This window comes from Pipistrellus hanaki (genome assembly GCF_964339955.1).
Source record: "Pipistrellus hanaki genome assembly, chromosome: 1".
Lineage (NCBI taxonomy): Eukaryota > Metazoa > Chordata > Mammalia > Chiroptera > Vespertilionidae > Pipistrellus > Pipistrellus hanaki.
The window spans coordinates 96,467,504-96,491,929 of NC_140503.1; the positions used below are offsets into that span (position 1 = coordinate 96,467,504).

At 45.9% G+C, this 24,426-nt stretch overlaps 1 protein-coding gene across 3 annotated transcripts in view; it reads left to right on the forward strand.

The window, feature by feature from the left end:
• Window positions 1–215: 215 nt before the first annotated feature.
• Window positions 216–24,426, forward strand: part of PSTPIP1 (proline-serine-threonine phosphatase interacting protein 1) — a 41,918-nt gene continuing 17,707 nt past the window's right edge. Inside the window, exons 1-3 of one of the 3 annotated variants that reach the window (XM_084876874.1) lie at window positions 216–694; window positions 22,561–22,661; window positions 23,603–23,677. In XM_084876874.1, the coding sequence (XP_084733000.1) occupies window positions 659–694; window positions 22,561–22,661; window positions 23,603–23,677 (212 nt within the window). In that variant the 5' untranslated portion in view covers window positions 216–658. Of the gene's footprint in view, window positions 695–1,647; window positions 1,679–22,560; window positions 22,662–23,602; window positions 23,678–24,426 lie in introns of those variants that run through there. The other 2 variants (XM_084876876.1, XM_084876875.1) reach the window with 2 other exon arrangements.

Genomic DNA, 24,426 nt, shown 5'->3' on the forward strand with positions numbered 1-24,426 from the left:
CAACAGCACTCCTGATTCCTGACCCCTCTTTTTCCCTCACCTTCTGTGACTTCAATCTCCCTAAGTTTATGGCCTCTGAGAATAGCTCAACTAGGACATCAGAAGGAGGCAAGTGGAGGAGCACAGGAGGGAGGCAGGCTGCAGGCTGCAGGCGGAGCTACACACAGGAACACAGCAGCTCTACTTCCTGTGGGTGAGGGGCCTGATGCCTGCCCGTAGGGGGTGACTGCACAAACTTTTCTGCACAGGCTGCCTGCTTGCCCAACCTCTGTACCTACCTGCCTTTCTCTCTGGCCACTGCCTCCCATCTGGGGCTGGCATTCCTGCTAAGTCCTGAAGCCTGGACTGTGTCCTCTATCACCATGGGGCTGGCAAGGGGTTGGGCCGGAAACCAGAACCCGCCCTCCCATCACTGGGCAGCGCTCCTTCCTCATTTTGCTGCTGATTCTAGCCCCAAACAAAACAGATTGAGCTCTTTTGCTCCCTCTGGCAGTTCATCTCTAGCTTGTGGGTGTCTTCTGAGGTGCTGCAGACAGCATCAGCCAAGTCGGGGACGACTGGGCCAACACTGTCAGTACTGGGACAGTGTGCCTGGTTCCTGGACCTCGGTCAACCCTGTCTGTGGGAGGAGAGAAAGCTTTGTCGTGGCAGCCTGAGGATGATGCCCCAGCTTCAATTCAGAGATGCCTTTTGGGTGAGTGAAGACTTCAGGGAGTTAAACAAGTAGAATGGGAAGACTGGCTGAAATTTCCCCAGAGTAGTTGATTGGAATGTGGTCAAGGGAAGAGAGAGATTTACTCATAAAAATAGTGGTTGTATTTTGTATTTGCGGAGGTAACCTGGGCCACTGTCCCTTCTAAGTTGGAAGATAAAGGGGGTCCTCAGCCTAGGGTATGATTGTTCTGCAAGCTTCAAGACAGAGGGTGAGAGATATCCCCTATATCTCAGGACTGGTTTCTCCTCCAGGTGACTCTCTCCCTATAGCAGAATTTTTTGAGAGGAGAGTCCAATATGTGGGTGGGAATTTGAGGAGGCCAAATGATGAAAAGAAGGGAATGGGTCACGGTTTGGGGACCAAACAAACGAATTGGATATTGGCTCTGCTATTTAAGGGCAAGATAAGTGATGTTACTTCTCTGAGCCTCGTTTTCTCTACTTATGTAATGGAGGTAAATATTAATAAATATACCAGTCTACTGGGAGGATTAAACATGTTGATTAAATGTAACAAAGTCCCTAGTACCTTGGTAACATTCAAATAGTAATTCTCTTCCCTCACCCAAACCTCCTTCCTTGCAGTCCTTAGGGACCCTTGGAAGAGGCAGGAGGGCTGGTCAATTCCTTGCTTGTTTTCTTAAATTCAGTGCAGAGGTAAATCAAATTCTTTCTTCCATGAGAGAATGGCACCCAACTGGTGGCTTGGCCCACCCTATAAGCCCAGTTTGGGCCTCAAATCCCCTCTGATTTTTCCAACTGTTTTTCAGCCTTCTCCTCTGCTCCTGGACTTCTAGCTGTCCCCAGTGCTCAAGGGGGGAAAGCTGAGACCTCTTTGATTAGAGCTGAGGAATGTGATTGTCCCAAGAGCCCCGCTCTCAACCCCATATAGGACTCCATGGTCCTTTGTCTCAGTCAACAGCCTCCCCTCCCTGTATCCTTTTCTGGGACCTGGGACTAGCATGTGAGTGACCTATTTTGTGCCTACTCTGGCCACACAGTGGAGAGAGGGCTGCCTGGGTAGGGTACTCTGTGCCTCTCTGGACCTCTGTTTCCCCATCTCTACAAAGAGGGAGTGGGACCAGCCCAGAGGAGTCAATGGAGACTGACCTGGCTCAGCCAATCCCACCACCAGGTTGGCAGCTAGGGATTACAAAAGGAGGTGGATAGGTGGCTACAGTGGGGGAGGCAGGGAGTGGTGAGTCACCACATCATTGCTCTAACTTAGAGTATAAGGTTGGGGAAAGGGGTAAGGCCTGAAAATCCAGGTTGCTCTGTAGCCCAGGAGACCCTGATTTTTTTTTCCCTCCAGGACATCTATCCCACACCAGGGTGGTGGGGCCCACCTTCCCTAGGGCAGAGCTGGGGGCAAAGAGATCTGGGCAGTAGAAGATAGTTATGAGGAAGCAGGGCGTGGCAGTAGCAGCAGCAATAGAAGCAGCAGCAAGAAAGCAGCTTCCTGAGCCATATCCTGCCACACTCTGCACTTGCCCCACCTTTGAGCCACTGTGAGCTTCATGGCCTTCAGGTGCCTCCTGTCCTCTACTGCTGGCTCCCGAGGCCTGACGTGGGGACACAGCTTCCCTGGAGAAGTCAGATCTGGGAGGGGGAGAGAAGTGATCAGTGGGAGCCTGACATACTGACCCTGGCAAATGCCTCAAAAGTTCACTGTCATCCTCATTGTTCTCAGGGCTCTGAATTCTAGCACCACTCCCTGACCCAGCCCATGAGGACATCTAACACTCACAGAAACATGTGTCAATTCACTCTTTTAAACCAATGAGGTAGTTTTTTGTTTTCCATATTACTTGGGGATAAATAAAGAGAGCTTAAGTAACTTGCCCAAGATCACAAAGCTTGGATTAAACCCAACAGGCTGGCTCCAGGGTGCTTCATTATTCTCTATCAACATGGCAGATCACTAAATATATATCTGTCCTTCCTACCTCAGAAGTAGGGAGATCAGGCAAGGTTTATAGAAGTACCTTGAAGCTCAATTTACACATAAAGCTGTAAAACACAAAAGTCATATGATCTAACTGCACAGCCTTCCCCCTCTACTATTTCCCCCCTACCCAGCCCAAGGCAATACCATTAAACCCTGCAGCACACTAAAAATGACTAGTCGTTAATAGTGGTAGTCTTTAATTGGACATCAAAAATGATGTCCAATACCACAGCAGTTTAATTTTCTGGCAATCTCAACTTTCTAGAACACAGGTGTCACCAGCCCTGTTTCTGGCACTAGTTAATAGTAAGGAGAGAAACAAAAGTCATTTTTAATGAGCTAAGAGCTTACACTAAGGCCAATATACTTTACTTATACTAGACTAGAGGCCTGGTGCACAAAATTTGTGCATGGGAGTGGGGGGAGGGGATCTCCTTAGCCCAACCTGCATACTCTCCAATCCAGGACCCCTCGGGGGATGTCTAACTGCTGGTCTAGACCGACAGTTGGACATTCCTCTCATAATTCTGCACTGCTGGCTCCTAATTGCTCACCTGCCTGGTTGCTCCTAACTGCCCCCCCACCCCCCCGCCAGCCTGATCATCCCTCACTGCCTCTGTGTGCCAGCCTGATCAGCCCTAACTGCCCTCCCACACCAGCCTAATCACCCCCAACTGTTCCCCGCCCCGCCAGCTCGGTTGCCCCCAACTGCACCCCCCCTCACTGGCCTGATCGCCCCCAACTGCCCCACCACCAGTCTGGTTGCCTCTTACTGCCCCCCTGCCAGACTGGTCACCCCTCAAGACCCCCCTGCCAGCCTGGTCATCCCATGCAGCTTGCTGTTCAGTCCTTTGGTCATCCCTCATTAATCCCCCCTGCCAGCCTGGTTGCCCCCAACTGCCACCCCTGCTGGCCTGGTCACCCCCAACAACCTCCCTGCTGAACTGATCACTCCCAATAGCTCCCTCTGCTGGCCTGGTCACTCCCAACTTCTCTCCCTTGCCAGCCTGGTCACCCCTCACAGCCCCCCTACTGGCCTGGTCAACCCATGCAGCCTGCTGTTCAGTCATTTGGTTGTCCCTCACTAATCCCCCTGCCAGCCTGGTTGGCCCATGCAACCTTCTTGTTCAATCATTTGGTAGTCCCTCAGGCTGGCCCTGGATGATGGGCAGCTGACATCTGAGGCTTGCCTGCACCTCGAGCAGGCCCTGGGTGGCTGGGGGTCTGAGGGGACTGAGGGACTCCAGAGGCAGACAGGTGGAGCGATCAGACCTGCCTGGGGGTGGGCCTGGAAGTACTGCATGCCTGCTGCCCCAGCGGAGCTGAGGAGACTGGGCGCCACCATCTTGTGGCTATGGGTGCTGCCAACTTTGAGGATGTGACAGTCAATTAGCATATTCCCTCCTTATTGTCCCCACATCTTTGTGAGGGTATGATGGTCAATTAGCATATTCTTTCTTTATTAGATAGGATGGTTCATAGCTTTTACATAGGGCCTATGAACTCTGGTTTTACCCACAATTTTTACAAAATCAGTTTTGTGATTTTTTTAACAGATAGACGTAGCAACTAGTAGGGTTCTGCATGGAACCTGATGTATATTGGTGATTCATAAATATTGGTGGACCTGAACTTTTAGAGATAGTTTCACAGATATCTAGTAGTCTGATAGCAAGAGGAGACAAAAAAAAAAATTATAAAAAGCAAACAGAATGGCTCATAAGTGGTGGAAACATTCAGCATAGGAGTAGAAAAATTCTGTCCCTAAGTGGGCCTGTATTTGCTAAGTTGTCAGTGTTGCCACAAAGTATTTATAGCCTGCTTTTATCTGTGGCAGAGCATTCAGATGCAGGCTGCTGTGAGAATGGGGTGAGATTAGGACTAGCCACGTAAGGAGGGAAGGGATAATTTGATTTATATTAAACACACACCAGGAAAAAGAGGATCATGGCTTTGCATGAAGTTTGTGGCTGAGCCTCAGAGCAGGGCCTCTCAGTGAAATATAGCTGAGGCTGAGAATACAGATACCCAAGCTGAGAAGGCCTTAGATCTCCAATAACCTGCCTCATCACCAAGTCAGAGGCGCATAGAAGCCTAGAGAAGTCAGGATGCTTCCCCTCACCCCTCTCGTACACACAGCTCTCCTCTCCAGTGGCTGTGCTCCCAGCAAACAACCAAACTGCATTGCGAGAAACATCTGTCTGCGTCCTCAGCACAGGGCTGGCCAGTGGGACATATACTGAGTCAATGTTTGTAGAATAAGTACCCTTTTCCCTGAAAATAAGACAGTGTCTTATATTATTTTTTTCTCCCAAAGTTGCGCTGGGTCTTATTTTCAGGGGATGTCTTATCTTTTCATATGCTAGGTCTTATTTTCGGAGGATGTCTTATTTTCGGGGAAACACGGTAAATGAACAGTGAATATCTACATGGGTCCCACCTGCCTTCCTGAACCTATTTTCTCCTCCATTTAACTTTAGTTATATTTACAAATATTTGTTAAACAGCATTCTTGACTAGATTGTTTAAACTCTACTGCTCAGCCTCACCCCTACATCCAATCAGATGAATGAGACCATCTCGCCCCCAAGGAAGTCACCCCCCAGTGCTAGAAACTCAGGTTTCCTGATAACTGGGCTCGGCCTTGTGTACCAAGTGGAGGAGGGCTCTAAGGCGTGCTTATCCTCCTAGTGTCTCACTCTCTCCCAGACCTAAATATCTAATGGCCTTTGCCAAAAAGTCACTGGGTATTGCTTTAAGAGGAAAGTTCTAGTCCAGGGCCAGGTTTTATTGATATCTACATCCTACTCCTTTTGGGGTTATTAAAAGGAAAAGTAAGAGCCTGAGGAGGCTAGGCCAGAGTTACTACAGTGGCCTCTCACCTTTAGGCAAAGCCACCCCGGGGGACTGAGAATAGGCCTGAAATTTTCCTTCTTTGTAGTTACATCTCCCTTTTAAACTGGTGTCAGCTTCATCTGGAAAGCTCTGTGCCAAACCTCTCAGTCTCAGCTTTATTTCACTGAGAGGCCCTGCTCTGAGGATCAGCGTGGAGAGTCTGAGGGTCCCAAGAGACAGAGGATAGAGGAAAGTACTACTTCCTGGGTCGGGGCATGAATTACTAGGGAAGCACATGGGACTTAGGCTGGGCCCACTCCTCCCCCACTTGTCCACTCAGCTGCTGTAGCTTCTTCCCCTTCCCAGTTTTGAGATTCTGAGGTTCCTCATTTAGGAGACTACAGAGAAGGGCCCCACTTTTAACCTGTCCTAAAGCTGCCTGTCCACTACCTCAGGACCTGCCAACAGTGGCCCCAGGACTTCATGGAAAATCAGGAGATGTTGATGTTCACTGGGTACCTGTTCTGTTCTGAACACTTAAAGCTACGTACATAACTTAAAATAAAAAAAATATAAGATCCTAAAAGGAAAATGGAAAAATAGAAAACAAAAACAGGAATAAAACAGCCTTAGTTATCTCATCACACAGAGATTGCTGGTAATATTTTTCGGTGTTTCTATAAGATTCTTAACATAGATGCAAGCTAATTTTCTTGCATTTTACATTTTATTTTTAATCATGGAAAAATATATCTAACATAAAATTTACCCTCTTGACCATTTTAAATGCACAGTCCAGAGCCGTAATTACATTTACATTGTTATAAGACCTGCCCCCAACCTTTCAACATAATTCCATTTTGAACAAGTGGTTGTGGATGTGGTTTCCTTGTCTTCAAAACAACATTGTTGATGACTGCATAGTCCTCCAGCTTGTGGATTTGGTGGACATGCTATGATTTATTTATTCAATCCTCTATTTTTGCACATTTAGGTTATTGCCAATTATTTACTATTCTAGATAATGATGCAATGGGTAGATCTTTTTTTTGTATCAGAGTTTGCATTTGAGGATTACTTCCTTGGGTAGATTCCTAGAAGAGGAGATATTCGTGAGTAAGAAAGTGAGGGTTCTCTAGCATTTGGCACTCGCAGACCCTTTGGAAACCCTCTATGCCTCTGGCTGGATAAGAGCTGGAGGACCAAACTGAGAGGGGCTCTGCTGGGAACCTGTCTGCTCAGACACTGGGTGAGGACTTGCAGTAGGACAGGCCATATGGCCTTGAAGGCTAAGGATGCCAGTGGATGAGGAATAGGTCCTCCTGGAGCAATAGGGACTTAGAGGCCAGAGAGGGAGGCCTGGCTGTTCCACCTTTCCAACTGCCTTGTCAGTGTCTCCCGCTCAAGGCTGACAGAAAGAATGAGGACAGAAGTTCTCTCTGTACTACTTAGGAGAGTTCTTCAAGACATGGTGTTTTGTGTAAAAAGCACAGAGCCAAACTGTGTGTGCCTGGTATTCAACCCGATGTGAAAACTGGGGAAATAAGCATTTATATTAGCTTAGGCTTGTTTTAACAACGAGAATCTCTGGAATGACGCACAGAGAACCAATTAAAGTGATGACCTTTTGGGGAAGTGAAAGAAAAGAAATTGGTGGGGGACAGGGCTGGTGGCAGTGAGTGCTTTCACTTTTTTATACGGTTTAATTTTTAGACTATGTAAATGTATTACTTATTGAAAATTTTAAATTAAAATAAAAATGAAAAAGGAGACATTTATTTCAAAATCCATGAATATTTTTTTATCCAAGTCCAAGCTACTTAAATCAACCCAGAGAAGTGGTAACAGTGCCTGTCTGCTGAGTACCTAAAAAGAGCCAGGTACTGTGACAGTCATCCACATGTATCCAAACCCACCCTACACGGGAGGGTTGTCAATGCCCTCCCATCTCCTACACAGAGTCATGGGCAGGTCAAAGGATGTTCTACAATCACATGTCTAGGGCAAAGCAAGGGATCTCATGAAGGTCTTTCGGATTCCATCATGCTCTGCAACTGAATTCAAGGCAATTGGCTAGTTCGTTCTTGGTCCAATTATAACTCCTGTAGGATAAAAGGAAGACATTGGTTTCTATGGTCTTGGGAGCAGGGTGATTTTTTTTCTCTCCATTTCTCTAATTTAATGCAAAGTGATCACAAATTACATGTGTCATTAAAAGAAAAATTTCTGAAAACAAAACTAAGAAATTCCTGTCTGCAAGGCCAAGATGGTAATTTTAGGCAAAAATTGTGGTTCAATGGTATTCCTTTCACATACTCTGTGCACACTCTGTAATATATGAACCCCTCCCCATCTCTCATTCTACCCCCACCCACCCCTAGAGGACTGAGAACTTGGCTCATCTGTTCTCATCCCACAGGACGTGGACAACTGTCTGATGGTAATGGTAGATTGCAGAGGTGTGTGGTCGGGCTTGCTATGCTTTTGCAATGCCTGCAGATGATCACCTATAGGTTTTACTGGCTGTAGTGTCCTGGGTCAAGAGTGTAGCCCATGCTTTTTTTTTTTTTTTTTTTTTTCCTTTGGTGGAAAACAAGATCTGCTTCTCAATGATCCTCTTTACACTGCAATTCCCAGGATCTTGGAGGCTTTTTCTTCCTGCTCCTAATATCTATCCACAACTGAGGTAGCCCCTGAAAAGAAAAGGAAGGGTCTTGCTTGGGTTTGCTTGGGTGAGGATTTGGGAAATGGCAAGAGGACAAGTGACACTCCAGGTGGAAGGATGACATGGGCAAAGGTGTGGAGGGGGAGTGGGCACAGTGTGTTTGGAGAGGATTAGAGGATTGTTCAGAGTTGTAAGGGAAGATCCCAGCTGGATTGTGAAAAGTCCTGATAAGTATTAGATGGTGACAGAGATACTGTTTTCTGCCTTTTCGCAACCTCTCCAGTGGTAGATGTTTCCTCTCATGCAAAGGGGCCTGAAGGCTACAAGTTGTGGGCAGGGTGCCCTTTCCCTCACCTAGAGCCTAACTAACACTATGAACTGCACAATCAAAGGAACTTGGTGTAGAAACTAAAACCGCTTTTGGCTTCAGCAAGAGACGATGGTGCCCTGTGCCTTGAAGGCTGCTCACACGAGGGCTCCCCACTGGGATAGCTCCAGAAGTTCCCTTCCTTACAGGCTCAGTAGCTCCCCTTCTTGAGGCTCAGAAGGAAACAGGCTTCTTTGAAGCCTCACCTGGCCCTCACCCTCACTTGCTGGGGGCCTTGAAGAATCATTTCCCCTGTCTGAACTTCAGTTTCCATATCTGTAGGATGTCAGAGTGATGTTCACCTTAGATGAAGGCTTTGAAGATGGGGAGGCTCAGGCCAGTGCTAAAGGGACTACCTTCTGCTGTCCTTCATAAAACAAGTCCCAAGGGACCCAAACTTATAATTGGATATGTACTATAGGGAGAGCCTCATATATGGATTCTCCTATTCCCAAAATGCCTTTTCAACTCTGTTCACCATTGCATATTAAATATCACCATCAGAGACCCTTACCGATAAGAATACCAAACTCACAGGGCTATTTAATTCCAACAATAGCCCTGTGAGTTTGGTATTCTTATTCCCATTTTACAGAGAGAAAACCAAGGGGATATGAACCTGAGGATGACACCAAGATGGACTTCAGGACTACTAGGCCAGGCCTGGCTGCTATCTTCTCAAGCATGGGTCAGAGAGACCTTTGGGGTTAATGGGAGGGTGTGGTGGTTTGCTGAGACCTAGAACCCTGAGCAATTGGTGACCATACAGGCAGGCGAGTGACAGCCACTTCTGCTGATGCTGATAGGCCACCTACTATTGGGTAACAGGAAGTGCCAGTTGGAGCTCAAGTAGCAGTCCGGGTGGGGGTGGAGTGCCAGATGATACTCAGGGCTTCCCAGCAATGGAAATGGAGAAACGGAAGCCATAGTGGAGATGAGAAGAGGAGGTGATGAACTGAGGCAAGAGAGTGCTTTAAGGAACAACAAAAAGACCTGTGTGATTGGGGCAGAGAGACGAGGTGAAGAGTAGTTGGAGATCAGATCAGAAATGTAACAGGAGCCAGATCTTGTAGGACTATAGTACTTAAAAAAAAAAAAAAAAATCCCAATGTCCAGGCCATACTCCAAGTCAATTACCTCTGAATTTGGTGGTGGGGTGTTGGCATCAATATTTTTCAAAGTTCTCCAGTGTTTCCAAAGTGAGACAGAATTGAGAATTATTGGTGTAGATAACAGTGGTGATCCTGGATGCACTGCCATTGCTAAGGAGCAGATATCTGGCTTTTACCATTTACATGTTTTTTTTACCTTAAAATCTTATAAAATTATTTTTTTATTTTAGTAAACTAGAGGCCCGGTGCATGACATTAGTGCACTGGGGGAGAGGAGAGATCCCTCAGCCCATCCTGCACCCTCTTGAAATTCTGATGCCCCTAACCACCCTGCCTGCCTGATGCCCCTAACTGCTCACCTGCATGCCTGATCACCCCTAACCACTCTGCGTGCTGCCTGATTACTCCTAACTTCTCACAATCCAGGACCACTGTCTCCTAACTGCTCTCCTGCTTGCTTGATTACCCCTTACCACTTCACCTGCCTGCCTGATGCCCCAACCACTCTGCCTGCCTGCCTGATACCCCTAACTGCTCACTTACCTGACTGCCTAATGCCCCTAACCACTCTACCTGCCTACCTCATCACCCCTAACCACTCGCCTGCCTGCCTGATTGCCCCTAACCACTCGCCTGCCTGCCTGATTGCCCCTAACCACTCACCTGCCTGTCTGATCACCCCTAACCACCTCTGCCTGCCTGATGTCCCTAACCACTCTGCCTACTGCCTGATTGCCCTAACCACTTGCTTGCCTGCCTGATCACTCCTAACCATCTCAGACTCAGTACCTGCTGCTGTGGCTTCGTTCAGAAAGACATCTGGAATGATGTCCAGAAGGTCATTTGGCTGTCTGGTCTAATTAGCTTTTTATGCTTTTATTATTATAGATATACATAACATAAAATTTATCATTTAAACCATTGTAAGTGTGCAATTCAGTAGCATAAAGTACATTCACACTGTTATACAAGCATCGCCACTATTTCTGGACCATTTCATCATCCCAAACAGAAACTCTGTACCCATCTATACATATAAAAGACTAGTAAGCAAAGTGTCCCCATGGGAGTTTGACCAAGAGACTGGGAGTTCAATTGCTCTCTATGATGTGCATTGACTACCATGGGGTGGCAAAGAATGAAAGAAGGCCCTGGCTGGCAACTGGAAGGCTTCGATCAGCCCTGATCGCTAGCCAGGCCTAGGGACCCTATCCATGCATCAATTTTGTGCATTGGGCCTCTAGTTAAACAATAATTCTCCATCTCCATTCCCTTTTCTCCTACTTCTTTCTACTTTCTGTCTCCATGAATTTGCCTAAGTAGGAATCTCATATAATAATTGTCCTTTTGTATCTGGTTTACTTCATTTAGCATGTCTTTCAGGTTCATTCATGTTTTAGCATGTGTCAGAATTTCATTCCTTTTTATAGCTGAACACTATTCACTCACTTTGCTAAACCTCAGTTGCTCATCTGTAACATGGAACAATAACAGCACAATGGACATTACAGGGTTCTCTGAGAATTAGAGGTGATAAGATATCAAGAACACTGGCCTCTCTGTACACATCCTACCCAGTTCCCTTCCCTGAACTTGGAACCTGGCCTTCGCTCCTAGGAAAGTCCCACACTTTTCTCTGCCTGACTCGGGACTCTTATTCAGCTGTCCTCAAGACACATCTTCAGACATCTGTCCAGCCTCCTCAGATCTCTCATTGATGCCTTTCACTCAGGCTTACAGCTCTGAGCATCATCACACTTCCAGGCTCTTAAACCTGAGGGGCTCATTTTCTCTGCCTGGACTTGTGCTCACCTCCAAACCCAACTCCTCCTTGTTCTAAGTTTTCAATACATTTTGGTTTCATTAAGCAGAAGGAAGAAGTAGGATATTGAGCTGGGCCTTTAAGATTTGAGATGGTAGGGGGGAAGTGGACAGTCATCACAGACTTGGGAGAGGGGACTGTGATAGGGGAGACTTTTCCTTCCTGATAATGGAGGAGGCCTATTTAAAAGAACAAAGCTTTCAAGCCAGACAGACTTTGGTCTAAAGTCTGGCACACCCATAAAATTGCTGTTCGGTCTTGGAAAAATTATAAAACTTCTCTCATCCTCAGTGTCCTCAAACAATAGCACCATTCAGTCACTATTACCGAGATAAGAGGCACCAGATACACACAGTAGGTCCTCTTCTGGTGCTTGTGTGCCCACCCCAACCTCACCTAGGAATCCCACATACTCACCTAGGTATGTGGGATTCCTGAGAGGCCCTGAAAGTTCAGAGCCTGACAGAGCCTCCATAAGGTTGCAAGGTGACTGTCAGACACAGACCTTCAGGCTTCCCAGCATGTTGGGACCAAGCCACGGAGGGCCAGATGTGTTAGGAAACTATCCAGCTGGCTGCTACTCTGGTGAGGAGCCCTGGAAAGCCCTGCATGGCCATCCATCAGATGTGGGAGGGAGGGTGGTCAATAAAAATACATTTCTAATTTCAAGCTCCTGTCAGCCCTGCTAAAACCAGAATAATTAGCTCATCTAACCACATCACATTTGGTTCTTAAAAAATAAATGGCTGTCTATGCCTTCTCAACTTTCTTCCTGTGACACCTATCCTGAACTATCTTAGAAAAGCTGCAAATCATCTCACAATTATCTGCATATTCATGGTTCCTTCCAATCCTTGGATCAGAGCATATCTAGACCCAAAACACCTAGTATAAGGACAGGTCTCTGTGGAACCTCCAACCTGCTCATAGACCACTAGTGAAGAGGTGTTTTCCACCTATTTTTTTTTCTTTATATTTTTCTTTTTTTAATATATTTTTATTTAATTATTATTTTTGTACATATACCAATACCCCCTTCCTGTACATACCCTCCCTCCCCAGAGTTTGTGTCCATTGGTTGTACTTATATGCATGTATACAAGTCCTTCGGTTGATCTCTTATCTCCCCCAGATCTCCCCAACCTCCCTGCTGTAATTTGACAGTCTCCTTGTTGCTTTACTGTCTCTATATCTATCTTTTGGTTCTTCCGTTTATAATGTTCTTTATCATCCATATATAAGTGAAGTCATGTGGTGTCTCTCATTGACTGGCTTGTTTCACTCAGCATGATGTTCTCCAATTCCATCCAGGTTGCTGCAAACGATGAGAATATTTTCTTTTTTATGGCAGCATAATATTCCATTGTGTAACTGTACCATAGTTTTTGGATCCAATCATCTGCTGATGGGCACATAGGCTGTTTCCAAATCCTAGCTATTGTAAATTGTGCTGCTATTGAGGCAGCTTGCCCTGCATTCCATATCTGGGGTCACTTAAGCTCTTGGAAAACCCTTCCTTATATTGAACTGGAATTGGCCTCCCTGACTTACTGCCTGAGTCTTGCCTAAGGCTCTGAGAACATCATCCACAGATGTCTCCCTAGAAAAGCTCTAACACATGCTGAACAATGTGGAAGAGAGAGATAATAATGACTTTGGAAGGTAGAAGAAAGGAAAATTGTTTCCTGCTTTCACCCTACAATTCTTGTACAAAATCTTTCTAGTGTCTGACATGCTCTTGGGTTGATAAGCTTTTTGTTTAAAAAAAAATTGTTTTTTAAAGAACAAACACCACCTCTGTTTCTAATGGCCTCACAAAGATTTACAAATATTATTCCTTAAAAGTTCCTTTTTTGGCTTGGGATCCTCTCCTCATTCAACCCTCCTCCTGGGATACTCTGAGTAAGGAACCACCTTGCCTACTCTACTGAAGTCTTAAGTCATCCATCCATCCATCCATCCATCCATCCTTCCATCCAGAGCAGTGTTTGGTCCTTCAGTTTCCTCAGTTTACTGAATAAAAACAGTGAAGGCGAGACCAAGTGTGGGGTAATAGGTGAGAGGCAGGGGAAAGAGCCTGGTTGCTACTCATTGACTTGCTCTCTCAGACCCTCAGTTTCCATATTTCTACAACTAGTATAAGAAGTAGAAGGAATGAGTCTGTCTGGTTTATTTAAAGATGTTGGGTAATGAGTTTTTGAATCTGTAAGGAAATGGTCTGGTTTCCTCCATCGGCACCTCAGAAGCCAACAGTCATGAAGTCACATTATCTCAAGAGAATCGCTGAGGCATGTGTTAGAGATTTTCTAGATATACTTACTCCAGTTCAACAAATTAAGATCAAAATTTCACTCTCATTCAGCTTAAAGCTTCCCAGGCTACCATCTGTGTGTTTTAAGCATATGATGGGAAATGAGAACAGAGTCCATTTCTTCACTTGCTACTTCTACACATCCCCACTTGCTGGAATTAATTCCAGCACCCACTGCCAGCTGCTCCTGGCTTCTCCATGGACGGGAATGGCGTGGTTAAGGGCTCTAAAAGGGTGAAAGATATATTTCACTGGTACTGTTGTAGCTGGTGAAAGTGTAGTAGGTGGCAGGTGTCCACAGATCAGTTCTTCCTCTTCTGGATAGCTTGTCAGGTTCTTTGCCAACTCTCCCCCCTGGAGTAGTACCCTCTGCAGTATTCACCCATTTTCTGCTGCTGTCTGCTCTGACCCCTCATAATCATATCCAACAGTTTGCTCCACACACTTTTTTTGGTGCCTCCTCTCTCCCTGCCAGGCAATTCTCAAGGGTAGAATTACAATGATGCTCTTCCGAGTTACCTTCTGTTGGCCCTCACTTAGTTCCAAAGTAAAATATCAGTGCAATCCCTGGACAGGCCAGCTACTCTCACCCCAGATTCACTCTTTCCTCAGCCCACAGGCAGCTCCAGCGCATCTCCTGACTTCAGATTTCTCTAGGTATGATATGATACTGCCACTGGTTACCATGGCTTCCAAAAAGCAGCATACACATATCAAACTCCCTACTAGAAGGTCAATTGAAGGTAACTTCTTCCCCTTATAGCTATTTCATAATTAGAAAGGCCCAGAGAAGGCAAAGGGCTTTACCAAGGCTACCCAGCTTAGTCCTGACAGATGGGAACCAAATTCTAGGCTTCTTCCTCCAAGGTTAGAGGTTTAGCTGTTCTCTGATGTGCTTTTAGTCTTGAAAGTCCATGTAAAGGACCACTTGAAAGAGTATACAGTCCTTTAAATGAATCTTCTGGTAGGGGAGAGTGTGTGGGCTATTGTAGGTAGATGGTGCTGGCCACACTGGGGGAAGGCTCAGTCTGGTGGGGTGGTAGAACAGGCAGAGATGAGGCAGGGCATGAGGACTTACCATTTGCAGAACAGTAACTGAGGTTGGGGCTTTGAAGAGAGGTGAAAGAATGGGAGGTTAAGAGCCAAGATCTTGGTCTGGAAGAGCTGGGTTCAAATCTCAGCTGTGCCCTGCAGGTTAGGTAACCTCTCTGTGTTCCCTTGTCCTCAGCTATTACATGGGGGTAATGATCCTTAGCCAAGAATCTGCCTCTGAGCAAGTTCTGATCACTATTCTCACCTGATTTCATTGTCTTCTCAGATTAACCATAGGTGGTAGGAACTATTAGAACCATTTTTGTGGGACTGGGGATGGGAGGAGAGTGGAAGTTGAGAACAGCCAGGGTCACCAAATAGGATGTGAATCCATATCTAGTCTGCTGAACTCTGTCCAGTCTCTGAGACAAGGCCTGGGCACCCTCCCTCACTTGGCAACCAGTCTGTCTTGATAGATTTGTGCTCTAGAGGGGTGACTGTCAGGGTCAGGAGAGAGATGGGCCTCTGCCCCCACTTCCTCAATTTGAAAACCAGCTTTCAAGAAGGGAAATGACTTGTTCAGCACCAGGGTCTCTGTAGCTACCAAGAGTGATATGGACAGGAAAAGAAGGAAGTGATGCTGGGTACAGAAAATGTTTCTTTACCCAATAGAGGCATGGCAGAGTCATGGTCATTCCATAGGCCAAGACAATGGTTTACACCCAGATCCACCTAGAGTGGGAAGCAGGTGGACTGTCCCTGAGCAGAACAGGGTAATACAGACCTTCCCTATACTGTCTTAAGGCAGTGGCAGGAATATGCTTCTTCCTACCCAGAGCTTTCCTGAGTACCTCCTCCTGAAGCCTCGAGAGGTAGCCTGCAGCCTGATCTGGTCCCTTCATGGAGAATGTGAGGCACAGAGTGGTCACCCACAGAGCATAGTTAGCAAGTCTGTGATCCGCATCTGGCTTGAGCAAGCCTCTCAAAGAAGGGAACTGCATCTGTTGGCTACCTGGCACCCTATTGCAGGGTGGGTTACCCTAGTTGCCACATTGTGGAGTTTCTGGCTGCTTGCTCCTTGTTAGTGCTTTGTCTGCAGAGCCAGCACAGCCCTTCTCCAAGGAAGCATTCCTCAACTGAATAATAACCTGAAGTGTAGCTTTGTTTTTAACTGGAATTTGAATGATCATTTTCAAAAATAATTTTAAATCATTTTTCCTGATGTTTCGATTTAAAAAAAAAAACCTTCATGGGAAGCTACAACTGGTTTGGCTCAGTGGATAGAGTGTGTTAGCCTGCGGACTGAAAGGTCTCAGGTTCGATTCCAGTCAAGGTCATGTACCTTGGTTGCAGGCACATCCCAGTGTGTGTGTGGGTGGGGGGTGTGCAGGAGGAAGTTGATCTATGTTTCTCTCTCATTGATGTTTCCAACTCTCTATCCCTCTCCCTTCCTCTATGTAAAAAGTCAATAAAATATATAAAAAATAAAAATAAAAAAGTTCATGGGATTGAATGACTGGTGTAGGTATGCGGCTTTGGGAATAGGCCAACCTGAGTTTGTATCCCAGATTCCGACCTTTACCAGTTGAGTGGCCTTGGGAAGTCACCTCCCCTCTTTGGGCCTCCTTGTCACCATCCTTACATCCTTGGGTGTATGTCTTCAATTAGATAATGGCTGTGATGTTCTTGTTGCAGTATGTGGAGGTGGACTCCACAAATAGCAATTTCACAAAAGGCAAAGCCATGAGCAGATTTCAGGTGACAGAGGCAGTAAGTGGAAAAAAAATAAGTGAGAGACCTTCCTTCTGGTAGCATTGGCATTGTGGAAATGTCAGCCTGAGCCCATAAGTGAGGGGGACAAGGAGGGAGCTCTTGGTATTTAGAGGGTGAAGTTAGGTGGGTACAGGAAGAGAAAGTCAGGGTAGACTCTGGAGGGAGTGATCTGGTGCTGGGTCTTCTACTGTGGACCTGGAGAACCAACTGATTATCTGATTGAATAATTGGTACATTTCTTTCCTCAACAGCATACTTCCCAGCTCTGAACAATGAATCAGAACTCACCCCCTTGAGGAGGTGGCTGAAGGTGCAGTCTCGGGGAGGTTGCAGGCAGCTCCTGGGGAGTCAGGCACTTCCTTAGAACAGGCTAGTCATTTGTGATGGTAGCACCACATGCTAGTACCACATGCTAGTGCCTCTGGCTCTGAGCAGATGAGCAAGATTCTGGAGTCTGTGGCACTTTGGGGACATGAGTTCCTGGGGACTCAGCCTGCAAGACCCCCCACTGCCTTCTGCTTCCACCAGAACAATGTAGGTTTGGTTTTGCTTCCCTTTCTACTCTGAGAATACGGACAGCGATTCCTATGGAGAGTCAAGTTGAGCATGGATTGGCAAGAAAGAGGAGAGTGTCTTATTGCAGGGCTGAAGTCCTGTCAGAGTTCACTGTTCAACTAATTCCCTGCCATCTCTCCCGGACACATCATGTAGTAATAATAGGTCCCTTGTCTTACTTCTGTCTGTGTGATCTCAGGTAGGCCCTTCATTTCTTTGGACCTCAGTTTCGCCAAGAGAGTGCACTGGACAAGATGTCTCCCTTATAGTTATCTGTGGAGTTCAGACCTGAATACTGGTGTCCAGCTTAGAGTGACCTCCTCATGAGGAGAGGGCAGGAGGCCTCCAGATTCATTTTCCTTCTGCCCTGTGGGTCCAGAGGGAGAGCAGAGACTCGGGGGGGGAGGGAGCGCGCAAGAAGCCACAGTCTTCTGGCTGATTAATGGGCAATGGCTGTCCATGAAAGCCACAGAAATGGAAGTCTGACCCAGCTTAGCCCAGAAACATCAGCCTGGACACTAAAGCTATCCCTGGCCCCAGAATAGAACTGCAGAGGGCTTGGGGTTACAACTTCTTTCTGCTGGTGCCCTTAGTGATCAACCAAGGTCCAGACACCCTGTTTGTCACCCTGTGGGTAGTGGAGCCTAGGCCTAAGGAATTTCTAGGAATGTGGAAGAAAGAATAAGCTTGGGGTCCTAATTACTACAGGCCTAAAGATGCCACTATTCTGAGTTTGTTGAGTGTGGGCTGGGTCTGACACAGGGCCAGTTACATAACTAGTGCCACCTCTACCATTTGACTGTCCTCCTACTACGTCTGACTGTCCTCCGGAGCACCAGCAGCTTTGACTTTAAGACAGGAAACTTCCACCTCTAAGTATGTGTGGAAGCTTCCATGATTCTCTGAGAGTTGGGAATATGGCCTGTGAGATCAGAGAAATGGATCTGTTTTTCCCAGTTTCCGAGGCTATCTTGGGGTCTTTGAAGAAAGAAAAAAAGACACTAGGTGCTAAATCTGGACCTTATTTGCAATTATCTGGCTGAGTGCCTTCAAGGTTTGGGACCTTTCCTCAAGAATAGATGTGTGGACAAGAAACCAAGGTATTCACTGCCTCCCCAAACCACTTCAAAATTATAAATAAAATACAGAACAACTTTCATTCATAACCACCTCAAATTTGACTGAATAGAAGCCCTACAGCTGAAGAACTAAAAATGAAACCACACCGAGTCTGGTAGGATGGGGTAGAAGCATGGAACCAGCTGGTCCAACACCCACGTGAGGCGTGTTTAAATTGGGAAGGGTATCTTAGCCACAAAGGCCCCCATGACGAGCAAGGGGTCCCAGCCCCATGCCAGATCCAAGCCCAGGGTTCCAGTGTTGGGAAGAGAAGTCCCCATAACCTCAGGCTGTAAAAACTAGTGGGGGTTGTGGCTGAGTGACATAAAGGCTGCTGGACTCCCAGGCAATTCCTCTTAAGGGGCTAGTGCACAGATCTATTCAAACCCTAATCTCCAGCACTAGGATAACAGCTTGAAAGGATCCAGGGATATACAGGGAGGAACTAACTTGTGTGGCATGAGGGAAAGAATTTGGGGGCAGCTTTATCCCAGACCAGCAGTTTGCTGCTCTGTTGACTAATGAGTTTGCCGACCACTTGATAGGGGCTTAATTAGAAGGAACAACAACAGCCTGTAATTATTGGAATTGAGAGTCTAGGCCAGTGGTTGGCAAACTCATTAGTCAACAAAACGGCAAACCATGGCTTGTGAGCTGCATGTGGCTCACTACCACAGTTTGCTGACCACTGTCCCAGACAAAAGTGTTGGCACCTCCCCCTAATAGAGCTGACTGGCAGACCATATCTGAGTCTCCATCAATCTGTTCCATACTGTTCAACCCATCTTGATGATTCTCTGAAATCCCACCCCACCCAATTTGCAGCCCCACCCAAACTATTTATAGTGGCTTTTCCATACAAATGGCCTATTCTGGCTCAGGCTTTAGACTTTCCTAAAATCTCTCAAACAAGCATCATCTGGATTCAGTGTGCCTCATAATTCTCAATAAGTGGCCCCAAGCCCAGTACTAGCAACAACTTGCTAAGGTGCACAGCTTGGCCTCCCTGGGCACCTCCAAGCCCAACACAAATAGCAGCCATCTACAGGTTGGCTCCAGGCAGGGCATAGGCAGTGATTGACTTTGTACCTCCTGAAAGGCCCCAGAGCCAGAGCACCTAGTGGACAGCTTCAGACTATACCATATTACAACTCTACCACATCTATGAGTGACACACTCAAAGGATGGAGTTAGTAAGTGCCAAAGCCCCACTGAAGCCAGTTCTGCTCCCTAGGGATATCTCTTGAATTGCAGCTCTCCCACTGTCCTCACAGCCAATTGGCCTGGGGGTCAATTCTTCCCCATGATGCCAACAGCAATCAAGGCTCAACTACAACAGAACAATGCACACAGCTCACAAAAGGGCACACCTAGAGTGCCCAGCTTAGGTGGGACTTGGAAGGCTATGTCACTAGGCCCTATAGGACATCTACCACACAAGTCCATAGCATCAGTTCCAGGAGACATAGCAGTTCTACCTAATACATAGAAACAAACACAGGGAAGCAGCCAAAATGCAGAGACAAAGAAATATGTCACAAATGAAAGGACAAAAGAAATCTCTGGGAAAAAAGACCTAAATGAAGTGGAGGCAAGCAAATTACTAAATACAAAGCTCAACTGAAACTGGTTTGGCTCAGTGGATAGAGCATCAGTCTGTGGACTGAAAAGTCCCAGGTTCGATTCTGATCAAGGCCATGTACATTGATTGCGGGCACATCCCCAATAGAGGGTGTGAAGGAGGCAGCTGATTGATGTTTCTAGCTCTCTATCCCTCTTCCTTCCTCTCTGTAAAAAATCAATAAAATATATTTTTTAAAATAATAAATAAATAAATACAGAGCTCAAAACAATGATAATAAGGTTGGTCAAGGAAATAAATGAGAGCTTCAAGGGACTTAATGAGAATGTCAAGGAACTTAGTGAGAATTTCAAGGAAATAGTGAGAACATCAAAGACATGAAAAAGGACCAGTCAGAAATGAAGGCAACACTAAAAATGAAGAATAATTTATAGGATATCAAAAGTAGAGTAGAGGATGCTGAGAATCAAATCAGTGATTTTTAATACAAAGAAGCAAAAAATATCCAATCAGAAGAGCAAAAAGAAAAAGAATCCAAGAACATAAAAATAGTGTAAGGAGCCTCTTGGACAACTTCCAGCATACCAACATTCACATCATGGGAGTACCAGGAGGAGAAGAGAGGGAGAGAGAAATTGAAAAAATAATGATATTTAAAGAAATAATGATAAAAAAATAAAAAAAAATAAAAAAATAAAAAAACTTCCCCTACCTGGTGAAAGAAAGATATACAAGTCCAGGAAGCATAGATAGTTCCAAACAAGGTGAACCCAAACAAGCCCACATTAAGACACATTATAATTAAAATGCCAAAGACAAAAAGAGAATCTTAAAAGCAGCAAGAGAAAAGCAGTTACCTACAAGGGAATCAGTATGACTGTCAACTGATTTCTCAACAGAAACTATGCAGGCCAGAAGGGATTGGGAAGAAATATTCAAAGTGATGAAAAGTAAGGACCTAGATTACTCTACCCAGCAAACCTATCATTTAGAATTGAAAGTCAAATAAAGAACTTCACAGACAACCAAAAGCTAAATGAGTTCATCACCACTAAACCACTATTACATGAAATGTTGAAGGGTCTTCAAGAAGAAGGAGGAGGGCCAAAACCGGTTTGGCTCAGTGGTAGAGTGTCGGTCTGCAGACTGAAAGGTCCCAGGTTCGATTCCGGTCAAGGGCATGTATCTGGGTTGTGGGCACATCCCTAGTAGGGGGTGTGCAGGAGGCAGCTGGTCAATGTTTCTCTCACATTGATGTTTCTAGCTCTCTATCTTTCTCCCTTCCTCTCTGTAAAAAATCAATAAAATATATTTTAAAAAAAAAAAAAGAAGGAGGAGGAGGAAAAAGAGGATGTGGAGGAGGAGGAAGAAGCTAAAAATATGAACAATAAGATGGCAATAAATACATATTTATCAACAATTGAATCTAAATAAACAAAATCAAAATAAACAAAAAGTCTAATGGATAAAATAAACTGGTGAATAAAATAGAATCAGAGGCATGGAAACTGAGGGAAGAGGCAGGGTAGTGTGAAGAGTTTAACCAAAGAACTTATATACAAATATACATTATCGAAGGACTCAGACAATGGGGGTGGGGGGATCTTGGTGGAGGAGGGCAATGGGGAGGGGAATAAAGGGTAGGACATCTATAATACTCTCAACAATAAAACATATATATAATATGAATGGATGTTGGGACCAGAGACATAAAAGCCTCTCTTTTCAGTATGACATTTTACCACCTCCTCCTGAATGGAGCTCCTTCCCTTGGCAGTCAGGTGTCCAGTGAACTTTGAGGGGCAGCCTGAACCCAGACCCACTCCCTAGACCTAGAGATGTCTTAGGAGAACTTCTGTCCCTTCCTAGTCCTTGAGTACAACCTCTTTCCCCAACTTCCTACACCGGAAGTTCAGAGTCCACTCCAGGGATGAGAACAAAGAATTAGATGACTCAGAAACAGCCAGCAAGTGCTGAGTGGGAGGTAAAATAGAAGCTGTGTTTTGAATTCTCTAAGATGTGCTTCCCCAACTGCCCTGATTAAGAGGTGGACCTGGGATGAACTAGGTGTCCTAGTTTTGTGTCAAATATGCTAGCCGTGCTAGATTTGCCCTAAGTCTCCTTGTCCTACCTGTGTTCTAAATGTGTGTCAGTGTGCTCAGTCCTAACTTAAGACACCTTCAGAGCCTACCTTACTTGGTGGGCATGAGAGAATTACCTGAGCCCACACAGACAGCCCATATAGTGCAGAGACCATATAGTGTAGAGGTTAAGAGCATGAACTTGACCCAGATGACTTTCAAGCTGTATCACCCTGGGCACACTTCGCCCATCTGTGACTCAGTTTTCATACTTACACAGCTGAAATAATAGGGCTATTGAAACAATGAAAGGAGTGAGCAGTGCAGGGGACCCTGCAAAGGCTGTCATCATGGGGCCTTTGTAGCTCTTCCCATGGCTGTCCTATATTAGGGAGATGTTGTCTCCTGGACTTTAAGCTCTGATTCCAGGTAGGTCTCATTTATGTACCTGGTATCTTTACATGTGGAGCAGTGGGGAGAGAAAGGGCCTCCTGTGTGCCTAGGTGAAGCCAGGTCCTGAATCTTAAGAGCTTTTGAATGAGAGATCGAGGCAGAAGGTGGTCAGAGCAGTACTTGCCAGGCTGTGCTCCCCACCCAGCACTGCCTAGTACGGTCTTCTCACATCCCTATGTTCTGTGTGACAGTGCAGGGACTTCACAGCCCACACAGGCTACGAGATGCTGCTGCAGCGGCTGCTGGATGGGAGGAAGATGTGCAAGGATGTGGAAGAGCTGCTGAGGCAGAGGTGAGCACCAACAGGGTCAACAGGGTCAGTGAGGGTAGGTGTAGGAGGGAGGCTACCCTCCACCTAGTTCAGGAAAATGATTGAGGCTGCCCATCTCAGCCAAGCTGCAGTCAGGAAGAGGGTGGTGGGGATAAAGAAGTTGAAGAGATTATCCAGAGAACATATAAGTATAGCCCATGGACACAGACAACAGTGTGGTGAAGACCAAGGTGGGTGAAGGTGGGCAAAGGATGGGGAAAGTGGGGGACATCTGTAATGGTGTCAACAATTTAAAAAAAAGTTAAAAATAAATAAATAACAACCATTTTTTTCCTGATATTGAAAATATGAGTACATAAAAAATATTCAGCAAAATATTCAACACATTTTTCTTAAAACGTGTTGCTTTTTCCTATATTGTATTATAGCACATTTCATACATTAAAGTTATTTTCCTTTAAAAAAAAAAAAAGTCATTACTGTGGCTTTCCTGTGTTTCCCTCAATGTGGGCCTTCCCCGTGTGAGCAAATAATATGGACTCTTCAGATGTACCTGTATTTGGCCGACATTTATTTAGAATGAGTGTGGGGAACCTTTATTCTGCCAAGGGGCATTTTGATGTTTATAACATTATTTGTGGTCCTTACAAAATTATCAATTTAAAAATTATATTGCTATGAAAAAACTCCTAGACTTATTGAATTCTGAGTCCTGCTTGCTGTTGCCTTGGCAGGGCTAGACCAAATTGATAAGGGCTTCAAGCTGGACATTCCCCAGATTTGGAGAAAGTGCTGGGGGCTTAAATTCTGAAGGAGGAGTCTGGAAAACCAACCTGCTCACAGATGCTAAGAGGGTGGCTTCTCTGGTCCTGTCACAGACTTTTGAGGGATCTGAAGACATTTGAGGGAGCCATGGCCAGCAGAACTGGAGGAGATGCAGCGGCCATGTTTTGTTCTTTCAGGGCCCAAGCAGAGGAGCGGTACGGGAAGGAGCTGGTACAGATCGCCCGGAAAGCAGGCGGCCAGACAGAGATCAAGTAAGAGGTCCCAGGCCCTGGACTTCCTTCTCCATTGCAAGGCACTTTCTAGGCATTTAGATAAGGTTTAGAGTGGACTGGGGATGGCCAGGGAGGGTCTGGGTGGCTTCCAGGGCAGGGGTGCCTGGAGGACACTGCTCTTGGGTATTGAGAGGTCAGAATCTGTGTATGGGAGAAAATCCAGTGGTCTGGGTGGTGGAAAGGTCCTGGGCAGGAGGGCAGGGGCCATCTGTCCTCAAGTACTTGCAGCATAACTATACAACCTCCTCCAAAGTCCTGAGAGCCCTGAGGGGCAGGTGACAGGACTTCCATGTGTTACTGAGCCCCCTACAGTGTTGGCTCAGCCTAGGCTGCAAGGTGAGGACACACATGCATTCTACTACCAGCTCCTCACCCTCCAGCTGTGTAATCACGGTCTGGTCACTGACATTCTCTGTGCCTGTTTCCTCGTCATTGAGTCAGGATAATAATGCAACCTTCCTCAAAAGATTAAAGGAGTCCAGGGGCATGTATAGAGCACCTAATACATGCCATGCCCCACACTAAGGCAGGGGATTCAAAACTTTAAAAATAAATAAAATAAAGGACCCCAACATCCTGAAGCCAGAGTCTAGTACACTGAGGATGATTTCATCTTCCCTCCCTTTAAAACCCTCTAATGAAGGGGTTCTCAACTTTTTTAATGCCTCAACTCTTTAATACAGTTCTTCATGTTGTGGTGACCCCCAACCATAAAATTATTTTTGTTG